General features: G+C 44.3%; 1 protein-coding gene across 1 annotated transcript in view; it reads right to left on the minus strand.

Moving 5' to 3' along the window:
* Positions 1 to 6,564: 6,564 nt before the first annotated feature.
* Positions 6,565 to 14,846, minus strand: part of LOC149866035 (solute carrier family 23 member 1-like) — a 41,931-nt gene continuing 33,649 nt past the window's right edge. The window contains exons 9-12 of the mRNA XM_090041052.1: positions 11,650 to 11,814; positions 10,347 to 10,455; positions 9,460 to 9,555; positions 6,565 to 7,720 (exon numbers count right to left, since the gene is read on the minus strand). Of these exons, the coding sequence (XP_089897178.1) occupies positions 7,452 to 7,720; positions 9,460 to 9,555; positions 10,347 to 10,455; positions 11,650 to 11,814 (639 nt within the window). The 3' untranslated portion in view covers positions 6,565 to 7,451. The remainder of the gene's footprint in view (positions 7,721 to 9,459; positions 9,556 to 10,346; positions 10,456 to 11,649; positions 11,815 to 14,846) is intronic.

A 14,846-nucleotide genomic window follows, 5' to 3' on the forward strand; every position in this document is an offset into this window, starting at 1 on the left:
TGATCCTCCCCCTCTATGCAGCACTGATCAGGCCGCAGCTGGAGTACTGTGTCCAGTTCTGGGCGCCGCACTTCAAGAGGGATGTCGACAGCATGGAGAGGGTCCAGAGGAAGGCCACTCGCGTGATCAGGGGGCAGCAGGGCAGGCCCTACAAGGAGAGGCTACGGGACCTAAACCCGTTCAGCCTCCACAAGACAAGGGTGAGAGGGGATCTGGTGGCTGTCTATAAACTTACCAGAGGGAACCAGCAGGGAATGGGAGAGGCCCAGAGGCCCTGTTCCCCTGAGCACTACCGAGAGTAGCTAGGAATAATGGCCACAAGTCGATGGAGAGTAGGCTCGGGCTAGACATCAGGCGGCACTGCTGCACTGTCAGGGTGGCTAGGATCTGGAACCAACTTCCAAGGGAAGCAGTGCTCGCTCCTACCCCAGGGTCTTCAAAAGGAGGCTAGATGTACACCTTGCTGGGGTCATTTGACCCCAGTACTCTTTCCTGCCATGGCAGGGGGTCGGACTTGATGATCTGCTCAGGTCCCTTCCGACCCTATCAACTATGAAACTATGCAGGCTATTACTGCAATCAGTGGATTAATAGGATCCCAAACTGCAGCCCTCCAAAATCATGAGATATGGCTTTTTATCACATGGAGCTCCCACATAGCTTCCACCCCAGTGCCACCGCCAACTCAGTGGTGAAGGTAGACACTGCTTCCTTCCCTTGAAGCAGTAGTATGGTGGCTCGCTCTCTCCTTTTGGATGGGTAACAGTTCTTCAGCAATAAGATTGCGGGTGGCCAAAGCTGCACACTCCTGCTACACAAAGCCCTCTGGTGGGTCAAGTTAGCAGAAACCCTACAGAACAGTAGGATCTGAAAGCTGATGCCCTCATTGAGATGGATTCATTCACACACCTCAGCTGTTTCAGGCTCTCTACAAACTTGGGCAGGCACTGGTGATCACTCAGGCATTGGTTATGCTCTGGTCACATTTTTGAGCTTCTCCTCTTCCCAAATGAGGTTTAAAGATTTACTTTGAAAAAAATGAGATGCTGAAACTCCAGCATCCAGGACACTAGGCATGAGCCTGTAAGTCCCCAGTGCTTAATCTAGCGATGCCAGACAAACACAAAATAAGATGCATGCAGCTGAATTCTGAACAGAGCTGAATGGAAGCCAGCAGTTCGTGAAGGAGCACAGAACAATGCTATTGATTTTTATAAAATATTCCAAACGAGTTGTCACAGCCCAGGGAGACTCCATCAAGTGGGCATTGACCAGGCTGCTGTTTTTGGTCTTGCTCCACAGGGTCTATCTGCTTTTAAACTCCCTGTTGGTCTGAGTAAGCCTTTTTGATACACAAGCTGGACCCTACCATGGAAATGGGAATTTGCAGCTCCATTATTGTAGGTGTCTAGGACCAGTTCTGAGCTCTTCTAAGAAGGTGTGTGCATAAGCTCCTGAGACCTCCTGCCTTGTGGGCTTTCTGCCTTTACAGCCCAGCTTTTCAAGGACACTCGACAGTGGACATGCAGGTTTTGCGGGGATTTCAAAACAGTCACTCTGTACTTTCGCTAGCACAAGAAACACAAGGACCAAGACAAAATAATGAATGCCTCCATGCGTTTCCCTGCCTTGGTCTTCTCACCACACTGCAGCAATCCCTGGGATTAAATCTGAGTTTTCTAGGACATCCAGCATCACCCTCTTGCAGGTCATATCTTCACCTCTGAATCATGAAAGCTGGCTCATTTATGCACCCTACTTGCTTCCGCTGCTTCTCCTTTTCTCTCTCAAATTATTGTTGAGAGACTCTTTCTATTCAAAACTTCGAGTCTCCTTCGTCAGGTAACTCTTTGATCAGCCTCCTCAGGTGACCAGCATACTCCATCAGGTAATGTTTGCTTCAGTACCTCTCCCCAGAGTTCAGGCTTGGAAAAAATAGTTTAGGCTTTGGTTTTCTTCCAAGGAGCGATGGACGTTCATCCCAGCCTGGAAATAAGAGACAACCAAGGGCAGAGAGGGCCCTTTCAAAGTGGAATTTGCCAGTTGGCCTAAATCTTGGGCACACCCAGAATTCATCAGATGGGCAGTCACACCTGATATGCACTAATTTATTAGGAGAGTAATAAAACAAGGCAAGCCTGAACATGAAACCTGAATAAAGGATACGCTTGGGTGGGGTGAGACTGCAAAGTGACACAGATATTGGTCACCCTTGTGGGTAGAAAGCAGAAACCGTAACGAAGCTTGGCAGGTTGAGGGAAGAGGGAGTGAAGAGATTTTATTTTTCCAGGTGGAAAACCAGTCTACTGAGCACGAGACAGGAAAGGAGTTTGAATTTCTGCCCATTACATTTTAAATGTGCTGCAGTCCCTTAGCAGGTGGCTGGTTTCACAGGGGATGGGGTTTTCAGGGAAGAATTTGAAAACATGCAGCCTGGTGCACCGAGCAAGTCTGGAGACAGTGGGGAAGAGAGTGGGAGACACAAACAGAAGGAGGAGTGGCGGTCCAGTAGGTACAAGATGCAGAACAGAGGCAACAGGAGGTGGTAAGAAATGAAGTAAGCAGGCTTTAAACACAAGGCATACAAGGGCTGCTGGAACTTAGAAATAAGGCAAGAGTAACAAGTGTGATGGCTCTGCTACAGAGTTACAGCACGGGGAGATGTTCCTCTTCCGAGGCTTGTGAAAATAAGCAAATGATAAAACACCCTCAGTACCATGCTGCTCAGTACAGTGTAATTAGATACCTCCCAAATCCCTCTCTGCCAGTGTATTTCTGCCCTGCCAAGCATTTTTACATATAACTGCATATATTGTATGCCTATACTACACCTAGCACTTGATTGAAGCCTCTAGATGTTATCACATTACCAGTGATACGCAGTAACAGCAGGCCATGTCTTTGTGAAGCTGTTGTTTCACCGCCAATGAGAACTGTGGTATAGATGTCACAAGCTCAGCTTTATTTTGTGGACGCCCAGATTTTGAGTTATTTACAATAAAGAGGCACACTAGAGACACTGGTGTCAAGCTAGATGAGACTTAGCTATGAACTGAAATCTGTTTACACGTTTCGGTCAGTCAGCAAGAATCAACAGAGTGGCTTGGCACAAGCCACCACAAAGGAGACATCAGAGAGACTCCTGCATGGTTAAAATAAACTAAATTCTTACCTCTTGCAAATTAAGAGATGATAAAGTAGCAACGGTCAGCTTTTAAAGGTGTTTAAGTGTACAACTGAGTGTTCAGTGCCTAAATACCTTTAACAATCTGCCTCTCTACAGTAACTGGATCAGATGAAGCTCTACAGCCCACTATTAGTTTACCTCTTTTCTATCTTCTTAAATTTTCTATTAAATAAGACATTGGCTATAATTTACCATTTGTTTATGCTTCACTCTGTCTTCAGACCCCATTCAGGACTTAGGCGTCTATTGTGCTTGGTGCTGCCCAGACTTACGTGCCAGCTCTACAGATCTTACAATATAAGGAACAGGTAGATTCAACAAATAGCATGGGGAAACCCAAGGTAATAGGGTAACTGTTACAATAAATGATGAACAGTGGTCCATGCAGTGCTCATTTGGGACAACTCTCCAGTGAAAACTTTCTTCAGAACCTCCCCTATTATATTTTATAATCTCTAATCAAATCTATAGCAGATTTTTTTTTCTTTCCTATCATAGCTTATATTTATATTTAAAGAGAGAGAATGTTATCCTTTTTTGCACCAACTGTATAGTTGGGAGGGACATAGACAAGCTTTCGGGTACCCTTCTACCCATCCTCAGGACTCAGGAGTTGGCCATCCATATGCTCTTTAACACGAGCAAAACTTTAATCATCTACAGAGTGGTAGCATGGAAGAGCTGCAGTCATAGATGTTGTAGTTACTGTACAAACACAGAAACAGACAGATGGCTCTCCTTCCCCATATATTTAGTTTAATAAAAGATATTACCCACAAAAATCCACGCCTCTTGCATATGGACCATCATGGCTACAATATCACAGCACAGTATCGCTTATATTTAAACTCATTTAAATTAATGTCAGCCACAATATGCCTGCAAGCCCATATTTCAGACTCTTATTCTCCAGAATTCTACTTCAATGAATTATGAGGAAAAAACTGCACATATCTACAGTCTCCAAAATTCCAAGGACTTCATACAAACGCTAAGATCCCACCATCCGTCCCTTGTGTTCCGTCTCCTCTATGCAGGGATCCCAGCATAGGCAATAGCAGCATGGGAGGCAAGCACCTCACCCTGAAGCTTCCAAGAAGAGCTAGCTCAGGGGTGGGCAAAATGCGGCCCACAGGACAGATTCTATCCAGCCCACGGGGCCCCTAAAAAATTTAGAAAATAAATATTAATCTGCCCCTGGCTGCCTGTCATGTGGCCCTCAGTGGCTTGCCAAAACGCAGTAAGTGGCCCTCCACCCAAAATAATTGCCCGCCCCTGAGCTAGCCAGTTTATCAGTCCCAATCTCCTTCCCCATCCTGTACCAGAACTGACCTGCAGAACCTCTCCCAGTCCATCATCTGCAGAGAACGTGGCATCTTTGTGATGTGAACTAATGGCTTATAATTATCCTTTTTGTATGCAACAGCATTTTAATCTAGGACTCTGGATATGAAAGGCTAGTGGATTAACTCACTGAATTGCTTTGTATGTGGATTAGTTCTATATGTCAACCTGGACTTAAGCCAGTAAAATGAAGATGGAGGAGCAAGGTAAGTTAAGATATCTCTGGCTTTTGTAAATTTTGTGCAATACAGTGTGGGAGGGAGAATCGACTGTATTTAAGCACATTTTTTTCCCCAGAAAACAGGGTTGTTATATCACCCCAATTTTTAATCTATGCAATCAAATCAAATCTTTGCAATTGAATCTAATCTATGCAATCTATGGTGTGGTGTTTTCCCTATAGCATCCCAGCATTCACAAGTCTGGTATATATGGGAATGATCTACTATTGAAATGAAGACACAAGAAGAACATGTTACACATAAACACTATACCACAACTATAGAACAGGAAGTAAAGGAGAGATAAAATATTAAGAGCATGTTAAATAATAAGTTACAACTAAAATCATTTTGAAATCTTAACTCTACTGCAGTCCCCCAATCATTACTCTGCTATGTATTTTAAATATTCCCCCCCCCCAAAAAAATATGCCATCTGTGTCAGAAAGAATAACTTAGTTTCTATAGAATGTTTTATTGCATGTCACTGCCACATCTGACATCAGCAATGATGACTTTAGCACTGAATATAATAAAACCTACATAATTATATGATCCTAGTCGGTACTACTGACCCCTTCTCACTTTTCCACCATATACAGAGGCAACAAATATCTGCTGAGGATGGATTCCATCAAAACAAGCCCCCCAGCAGGCTGACAGGAATTTAAGCAAGCAGTGGATGTAATGATGTTTGAAAGTCCTGTGGACAGACACAACTTAGCCAGTGGTGAAAGCCAACCCTGAAGCAGCATGCAAAGATCCTGTGAAAGATTATTCTTGGTGAAAACACCATAGGACATGTACAAAAAAATAATCATTTCACATTATTTAAGCACTACTTATTCAGTGCTGTACAAAACATGAGGAAGGCAGTTCTCACTCTTAAGAGGTAACAGTCCTAGGTCCTGATCTTGGAAAGACTCAGGCAAGTGTTCAATTTGTGACCAGTCCCACTGAAGTAATAGATGTTGGTCAATGGGACTAGTTACAGCACAAAATCAAGCCCATGCATCTGTCTCTACATGATCTGGTTCCAGCTTAAACTTTTCAAGGGGTTTTCCTCTAACCAGAGAATAGGGACAATGCACTACATTTGGTAATGTCAACCAGGAAATCAAAGGGAAACTTATCCTCAGATATGCGTGAGAGACTACAGCCCAGTTCTGCACATCACCCAGGAAGTGCTCTTTATTTTTGCTTATCAGATATATTTTAAGCTCCATAACATCCAAGGTGAATTTGTCCCCTCATTAATTTCAATGAGTTTAAATACAGGTTGAACAGAGGTATGTCACTGGAGGATGCTGGGTAGGTACAGCAGTGGTTTGCCTAGGATAGTGTTAGTGTCTTGGTTTTGTTAAGGGATGATATCAGCTTCTTATTAAGGATCTGTATTAGGGTAGCTTTCAAAAGCCCAAGACAGACAAAATGTTTTCTCACTTGGTGGCTAGAGAACCAGGACACAAAGAGACTAGTGATTTACCCATAGTCGCATAGGAAGCCAGTACCAAAATCAAGAACTGAATGGAGACCTTCTAGACCCCAGCCCAGTGATTTACGTTATTCCAGGACACAACTTAACTTTCACATGAATGACACATAAGCTACCATAGTTTAGATTTCCCTTACCACAAAGTAAGCTATGCACACAGGCAGCTGCCGAGGAGCAGCTGAAGTACAGTAAAGCCTATCCTCTCATATACTGTGGTAAGTTATTCTTTGCCCTCCCTACCCACAGCCACAAAGCCATCTTTCCTTGAAATCAGCAGTACTCATTTAGACAGCAGTCCCCAAGCCAAAAGTGGCTCTTCACAGAAAACGGTAAAGACAGAACTCTGTTTTTGTCATTTAATGCACACCTTTAATAAAACAATGCGTTAGGAATACTTGGCCTTTTATTGCACTTGTACCGTAAGGCTACTTGGGGGTTTCTCAGTGTTTGTCACAATTCAAGTAGGGGCACAGGGATTGTGGGGCTCTTCGGTTAACACTGACTACTCATGGGCTTCTGACATAGCCAGTGCAGAGCATCATTCCTTTCAAATCTAATCCAAATACTGACCTTCTCCCTTACTTTTTTTTTTTTTTTTCTTCTCTCCTCTTCTCCCCAGGCTGGAATTCCCATTCCCAGTTCCCCATCTTTCTTGTCTCTTTACCACACAGAGAGATCACAGAGAAGAGAGCATTCCCTTCATCCCTATTCCCCGAGTCCCGTACTGAGAGAGATCAGCTTGGCCATCCTGGTCCAGCACCAATTTACATGTATACTATGTCACATCCAATAATTAGCTAGGAGCAAAAGGGAGACCTCACAGCTCCAGCTGAGCAGCTATTCAATGGGAGAGACAAAGGGTCTTTGCTGTGTATGCGCTGGGCTGTCAAGGTTCCAGGTAGGAAGGGTTATCAAGTCCCCTCCAGGAGTGTTACTTAGCTTCTGCCTAGGCTGTGCCTCCAATCAATATTAATACTTGCTACAGTGGGACAGACTGAGGCATAGAGAGGTTAAGTGGCTGACTCATGGCCACACAATGAGTTAGCAGCAGAGCAAGAAACAGAAAGCACAGGTCTTGTCAACTATTCCCCCGCTCCATCCTCTAACATCACTGCCCATTATTGGGCCTATTCAGATCAGGGCATGTACAATCACAGCTGTTAGGCGTCCATTTTGAAAGTGAATTCAGTTCCCAACCACAGGCTTATATCTTTGTATCAATGCCCATCTCTGCATCTTGTTCTGAGCCCATTGGGACACTGTTCTCTTCTCCAAGAGTTTTTGGCTCTTCCTTTCTTATGGATCCAGATGGCCTCTTGGGGCACACTGGGATGTGCCGAACCCAGGAGGCTGTGCAGAGCTTCGTGCCAATCCCAAATGGAAGGCTATAGACTTCCGGAAGAAGCTGGGACTCGCCAGACTCCACCCCATGGGACTCCTTCCAGGCTAGGATTCCTCGCTCTTCTTTGCTTCCTACCAAAAGGACATGAGAGGACAGTAATTAAAGACCCTCAATGCAAGTTTAGGGTGTGTACACACAACAGTTACTGCACACACAGTACTGCTACACAGTTACTACTAATTTCCCAGAGATTGTCCTCTGTACTCAGGAGAGGACACATGATCAGTTCTCCCAAACTAGCCACTAGCACAATGGTGCTCAAACTTTTTAACCTCAAGGTGCCTTCCATAACTTTGCTGAATTTTGCAGTATTCCAGTTGAGAATCACCAAGCTACAACCTAAATGCAGAAAGATATGCAGGGGTGCTTTGAGGCCAAAAAGGTTAAGAACCACCAATTTGGCTGGTCCAAGTAAGAGCAGTGGGAGCAGGACCTAACCCTGCTGTGCCCTGCTCTTTTCACTGTCTTTCCCCTCAGCACCCTCAGTCTTTACCTAAGAAAGGAAGGGTAGCCCTCACCATCAAGGTTCCTCCTGTAATGTCTCACACTGGCAATCACCTCCATGGCTCCGCTTGCCAATCCCAGGAGTGTGGGAGGATCAAAGAGGACAAGTCAGGCTGCAAAAATGTGGCCCCATGTCTGCCCATCTGTCCACCTACCCACAAGCAGATCACACTGCTGGAGATGTGGGTCCCAGTTTCCCCAAACCTGATAAAAACAAGTCTTGGCTCCTGCTAGCAGTACCAGCAGCAGATATTAAATCCCCTCATCCAGAGCAGGTTTCAGTCTACTTCCCAGAACAATGCTCCATTTACCAGCCACAGGTTAGTCATTATGCAGACTCCTCTCCAGCCCTGTTCTTGAAGGTGGATAACTGATATTTAGGCATATAAAGTGAAATAAGACTTTGCCCACTCAGTACCGTTAAAACACTCAATTTGAAAATACAGGCCTGCCTTTCTGCTATGAGAAGTAACCCAAGTGCAGCTTTGCTCCTTCTTCATACTCCCAGTTCCCCCAAGCCTGATAAAAAGAGAAGCCTTGTTCCCACTGGCAGTAACAGCAGCAGATACACTACATGGTAGTTCTCCAGCGCTCATACACAAAAGGCTTTGTTTACAGTAGGATTTATTTTGTCCTATTATCTCCCACATTGCTACCACCAGCTTGACTTCAACAGTAAAAGTCCTAGTGTATACAAAAGACTTAAAATTAGAGCTTTCTTATCCTATGAAATTTTGCAAGAGATTATTTTTTTCCCTTTCCTACAACAGGGCGAAACCAAGACTTTTCAAGATTTTTCAGTGAAAATCTACCACAGGAGGGAGTGAAAGAGAGACTCATCTCAAAATTGCAAAGAGCGCTGCTCTGTCCGATTTGAAGTGAGAATCGAGTGAGGGTCTCCCACATGCCAGGTGAATGCCCAAGGACCATTGTACCTTCCCTTCTTTCTCTTACTCTTGTTTTGGCAAAAAATTGCTTGGTAGACATGAGGAGCCCTTTCCAGTTCAAGTTTTATTGAGGCTGATATAGCTCTACAAAGCATTTCTGTTTTAAGGAATAAGCAGTTCCCAACAAGAAACCAACTTGTCAGAACATTCCCCACTATCTCTAATTTGAATTGCCACCTGAGATGACTTTGATGACACAGCACTTAAACTGCTAGCAATGACAGGGCTACACCTACACTAGCTCTCCTGTTGCTGCTCCCACTAGAGGAGCTGAATTGTTACTGGTTGGAAAAGGAGGTTAGTAAATAAATCCTGGACAGGAACAGCCTAGTTGATTCAATTGTTTAAGCCAATCATACCTGGAATAGTATTATCAAGGACAAACCCCAGAAATCCACCCACAAACATGCCAGTCGTGAGAAGCACCTGGATCACCTGGTCTAGCTGGATGATTCCTAAAAGAAAAAATAAAGCTTCAGTCAGTGATGCAGAGACACTCATTTGACCAGGGAAGAAGCAATGAGCATCTGCCACAAGTCCCATCACCTTGCCAAAGAGAGACTTGCAGCTCAGAAGCAGTAAGAAAGAACATACTCCATAATGGATCACTACCTGACAACATAAAATTGAATTATCCCGCTGCCTAATGTATGTCATTTTTTATTCCACATTATTATTAATTGATGTAGTGACCAAAGCAAGAAAGGAGACTAACAGATGCATAGAAAAAAACCTTTGGGGCAGAGACATTAACTTCAGCAAACATGATGAACAGCCTAATTGTTCGAAGACATGGGACTTCCGTGCAGCTCCCCTGATTTAATTAGCAGGAGAATCACAGGTCCTTTACTCTTCAAACCCAATATTTTATTGAACACCAACATTAAGGACACTGCACACACTCCAGTCAGGGTTCAACTCTGGTAACATGGAACTCATTTCTTGCCAATAGCACCTTATACTGGAATAAGGTGCTATTTTATACAAAAATAAGCTGTATCTGTAGAACTGTAAATCATGTTTTCAACTATTTGTTCATTTAATAACAAAAAAAAATTCTTTGTCTTAAGGGTGTTTTATAATGCTAACACATCCAGAAGAAAGAAGTACCAGTCAAAAGAAAACTTTGGGGGATTTTATTTATAATGTCAACAGGCGACATTTCACACAATCGCTCTAATAATCTCTGCTTCCGTTTCCTACCGAACAGGCAGCTCATAACAAATTACATGCTATTGTCTCTCACCTGTTTCTAGCACTTGAGAATGTGTCTTTACCCAGTGAGGAATGGTCAGACCTGCAAATATAGCGAACCCAAAGATAAACAGGTTCCTTGAGGAGTTCATGTCTGCATACTGTAGAGAGAAATCACATATGTTAACGCATGCGGCTCAAAATGACTAAAAGCTATGGGCTGGCTGGTCCCAAGCAGAAATGCTTGCATGTACAAGCACATGCTTACAGAAACGCACACAACCTGTGACAGGTACTGAGACTCAATGTTACAAGCTTAGGTGTGTCCAACTTCTAAACGGCTGCATTTGCATGCGTGGGCATCCTTGGCACCTCATGCTCAGCTCCCTGCCACAGGCTCCACCCCTGCACCTTGCCATGCAGATGCCGCAGGCCATGGGCTCCCTCAGCACCACAGGCTGTGCTGCACTGCACCTCCCCACAGGAGGTGGAGGCCCAAGAAGAGAGGGGAAGCCCACAGACCACAGCTGCTGTTGCAGCCAGAGGAATGAGGGAAGTGGTGGCTGAGCGCAAGCCTAGGGGGCCACACATTAACCCCCCCCATAGGCTCTCTGCAGTCCACAGGCTGCCAATTGGATAGCAGCTACTTAGAACTGGATCAAAATGAAGAAATGGAGGCATAAATGTATAGACATGTAACAACAAAGCCTGGCTCTCAAAAAGGGCATTTCATCACTCGCTCTCAGAGCACTTGAGAAATAAGGCCATATTGTTATCCCACATCTACAGGCTCAGAAACTGAGGCACAGGAAGTTGCGGTGTTTTGTCCAAGGTCACCCAGCAGGCCTGTGTCAGAGCCAGTTCTTCTGAGTCCCACTGCAGTGCTCCATCCAACAGCCCGTACTGCCTCACTACACACACAGCCACCTCTTCAAGCTGGTTTTATTTAGTATTGCTCTACTGGAATCAGTGGGAATATGCAGAAAAAATAGGTTGCAGCAGCAGCAGCAATACCAGCTTCTCTTCTGCCCACAGCTATGCTCCAAATCAACCTGTGTCAGTCTGGCAGGACCACCTCTAAGCCTGACAGTGTGAGTATCAGGTAGTAGAATCATCCCATGGAAGCTTTGCCATTGCGGGTTTATTGGGAGTCCTGCCATCCTCTGATAGCATAACCTAGATGGTCTAGTCTGCAATGGGCTTCTCTGACGAAACCACTATATGAATGTTAACTAGGGCCATTTATGTCAATGTTTTTGTGATATAGACCCTTGCCAGGAACCAGACTGACAGGGAATCTGAATGCAGGCCACATTTTCTTTCAGGACATTTATTAATGGTAAGAAGTCCATTACCTGTAAATTGGAAATTCCCACAGCAGTGATGATCCCAAACATCACAATCAGCATTCCTCCAATCACAGGTGTTGGTATGCTGGCAAACATGGCTCCAATCTTTCCAAATATTCCTGTCAATAGCATCACGCAGCCACCCGCAACAATCACCATTCTACTTCCTACCTGTTTCAAGAGCACAGAAAAAGATCACTGTACTAAGTATTGCACAAAGAGCTGGCAGATGGCAGGTTTTAAAGATGCAGAGTCAAGCCCTGCACAGATTTACATGTGAAGTAAATGGCTCAGATACCTGTGATTCCTTTTTAATGGCTCGGTAAACTCACTGCTTCTGACTGGAACATTGTAAGTGAAGAGCGAGGGTACAAGTTATAGTTACTAAGAACTAAAGCAGGGTTTGAACTTACAGTAACTTCCATGTACACACCTTTAACTTGCGGTAACCACACGGCAGATAATCCCCACAATGAATGCCTGGAGTGCCAGAGAAAGTTGCGTAACAGTTACACAGCCTGAACTGAAAACAATAGTAGATTCATGCTCATATGTCATCCTACATCAGATCAGTACCCTGCCACTGTCAGGCACTTTACTGTGTAATTGTTAACATTAGAGCTCCACTGGGCGCAGAAAGTTAACCATTAAACTGAAGTGTTAACAAACTCTCTAGATGGCTTTGCCAGTCCAAATACTCCAGGTGTACGAGAACCAGGGCATAAACAATCTAGCCCAGAGGATAAGGCCATCATTAAGAAAAGCAAGCTCAAGCTGGAAGTCTGGAGTAAAGAGCTGGCTAAAGGGCTGGAAGCAAGAGCAGGGGGCAGGGATAAGACGAGGCAAACTCAGAAGACAGTTAAGGAGCCTGTGGTCAGTTGCCACAGCTGTGCTTAAACAAAGGACTTGCAGCCCTTCCTAGGCAATCAGGATACCTGTAGGCATATCCAGCTTAACATACTGCCAAGGGCTGATCAGACTGTGGTGGGAGGGTTGCTTGCTAGGGGTCCAAACACCTGGAAAGAGTTGCAGCTGATGTTCATCTTAACTGGCCTGAGTCCAATCTCACCAGAACCTGTGTTAAGGACCAATTCCAAACCAGGCGTTCAATTCCCTTCTCTCTGAAGCTAAATGATCGCATCTGCAATGAGGTAGCAGGTTGTGTGAAAACAGCTCTGAGCGAACTCCAGCCCTACTACCAGAAATCAGTAGTGGAGGATGTGGCCAAAGCCACCTGGCACAGAGACATGTAGCACAGGACCTTCCAACTTCCCCCGAGCGGAGGAGGGGGCGGTGACAGCAAGGAAGAGGAAGAGGCAAGTGGAACTGAGGACAGCAACAGCAGCAGCGGGTCCTCCAGCAGGAGCGACATAGAAAACAGGTGAACTGAGTATGTGACCCTGCAAGCAGGGTGGGTAGGAAAGGAAAGGGTTGCCTGATCTGAGAGACCAGAAGTTGCTTGTGTGTGTTTTCTTTGTGGAGTGATACTCGGAGTATAGATATATAGAGAGAGATCGCACTCGCACACACTTACAAAAAAAACCCATCTGCACTGACTTGGTGAGAATTTCGATTTGCCCATACACACCATGGCCCTACACCACTGCCCTTAATACATTAATCAAAGCAGCCAGCTTTCTATCAAAGGGTTTCTGTAATGAGGCAGTACCACAAGGAGTATTCTGAAGCACTGCAAGCTCCTCTCATTCACATATGGCAATTATCTGAACAGGAATGAGAAACAAAAGCAGCAGAAGTAGTACTGAAGAAATTCAAAAGGTGTTTACAGTTTGGGGCACAAAAAAACAGAAAGCCCCCATAAACAAAATGGAGAGCCAGTTTGTTGTAACATTGAAACATGACATTTTAGGGAACCTTACCGAGATCTGCAAAGTGCATGTCTTATACAGAGGAATTCTATAATCCCCTGTTGACATTTTCGAATTCAATTAATTATGTTAATCCTCCCCTGGAAATATCTGAAGAATTTAATGTTTCAGGCAAGGGCTTTTTGCCAATATTTTCAACAAAGTCAGTTTCATGAACCATTATTATCCCTTTTATTAGCATCTTTGGAGAAAACTAATTAATTGGATCTGGGGAGATGTTTCAAAAGAAAATGATCCATATGTTTCTGTTTGTCTCACAGGGTGATCTCTCTACTTGGCCTTAAAAGCCTCAGTGCTCTTTCCACCAAAGATATATCTTAAGGACAAAATATTAATCTGTTGTAGCATTATGATGAAAGCTACAATTTACAATCTATTGAAGTGACAAATTATCCTGTACACGAAGCTAGCACCAGAGATAAGCTATCTTATTCACTGGTAGCACAATTGAGTGCTTGATTCCAAAGCCTCTACTGTAATTTAGTGAATGATGCAATAATGATATGGGAGGATTTGGGGGGGGGCGGGCAGAAAAGGAAACCCAATTTGTCAACAGCAAGTCAGACTTAGAAACCTGGTTTCCTTGCATGACAAAGTAACAAACGGGAGAAGAGCAGTGAATGGAATATACCTCAACTTTAGCAAAGCTTTTGATACTGTATACCATGACATTCTCACTTGGGAAATACAGAATAATGAAAGACAAACCTGTTTAATACACTGTAAGATGGGTGTGTAATGGGCTAGATCACAGAATTATATTTAAAAAAAAGTAGGACTATCGGGGGCCTCAGGAGATCATCTAGTCCAAGCCCGTCCTAAGGACAGGATCATCTTTGACTAAACCATCTCTGTCAAGTGTTCGTCTACCTGCTCTTGAAAATCTCCAAGCGTGTCTACCTCTGGAGACTCCACGATTTCTCTGGGTAGCCTGTTCCAGTGCTTGATCACTGTGAGAAAGTTAGTGAGAAGGTTCTTCCTAATCTTCAACATCATTGCCCCTAGTCCTGTTTGTTGGCAGATGTATGACATAGTCCCAACAGTTTTGGGCCCTTTAATTCTGTAACTGATGGAAAAAGATGTTGAGTAGATAACCTATGTAACCTAAGGTAGCAGGGAGGCTAGACTGCTTAAGTGGGCAGTAGATATAACCTAAGGAAGCAGGGGAGCTACAACAGATTAGATTTCAAAGTGGGCAGTAGGCACTCTGTAAACAGTGCCACCCATACCATAAATATGATAAAGCCTGTGAAAACCAGGGACTCTACAGAACCACCAGACAAACATACTGAGAGGAGCAAAAGATGTGCAGTT

Source organism: Crocodylus siamensis, chromosome 4 (assembly GCF_052110815.1).
Source record: "Crocodylus siamensis isolate JL-2025a chromosome 4, ASM5211081v1, whole genome shotgun sequence".
Taxonomy (NCBI): Eukaryota; Metazoa; Chordata; order Crocodylia; family Crocodylidae; genus Crocodylus; species Crocodylus siamensis.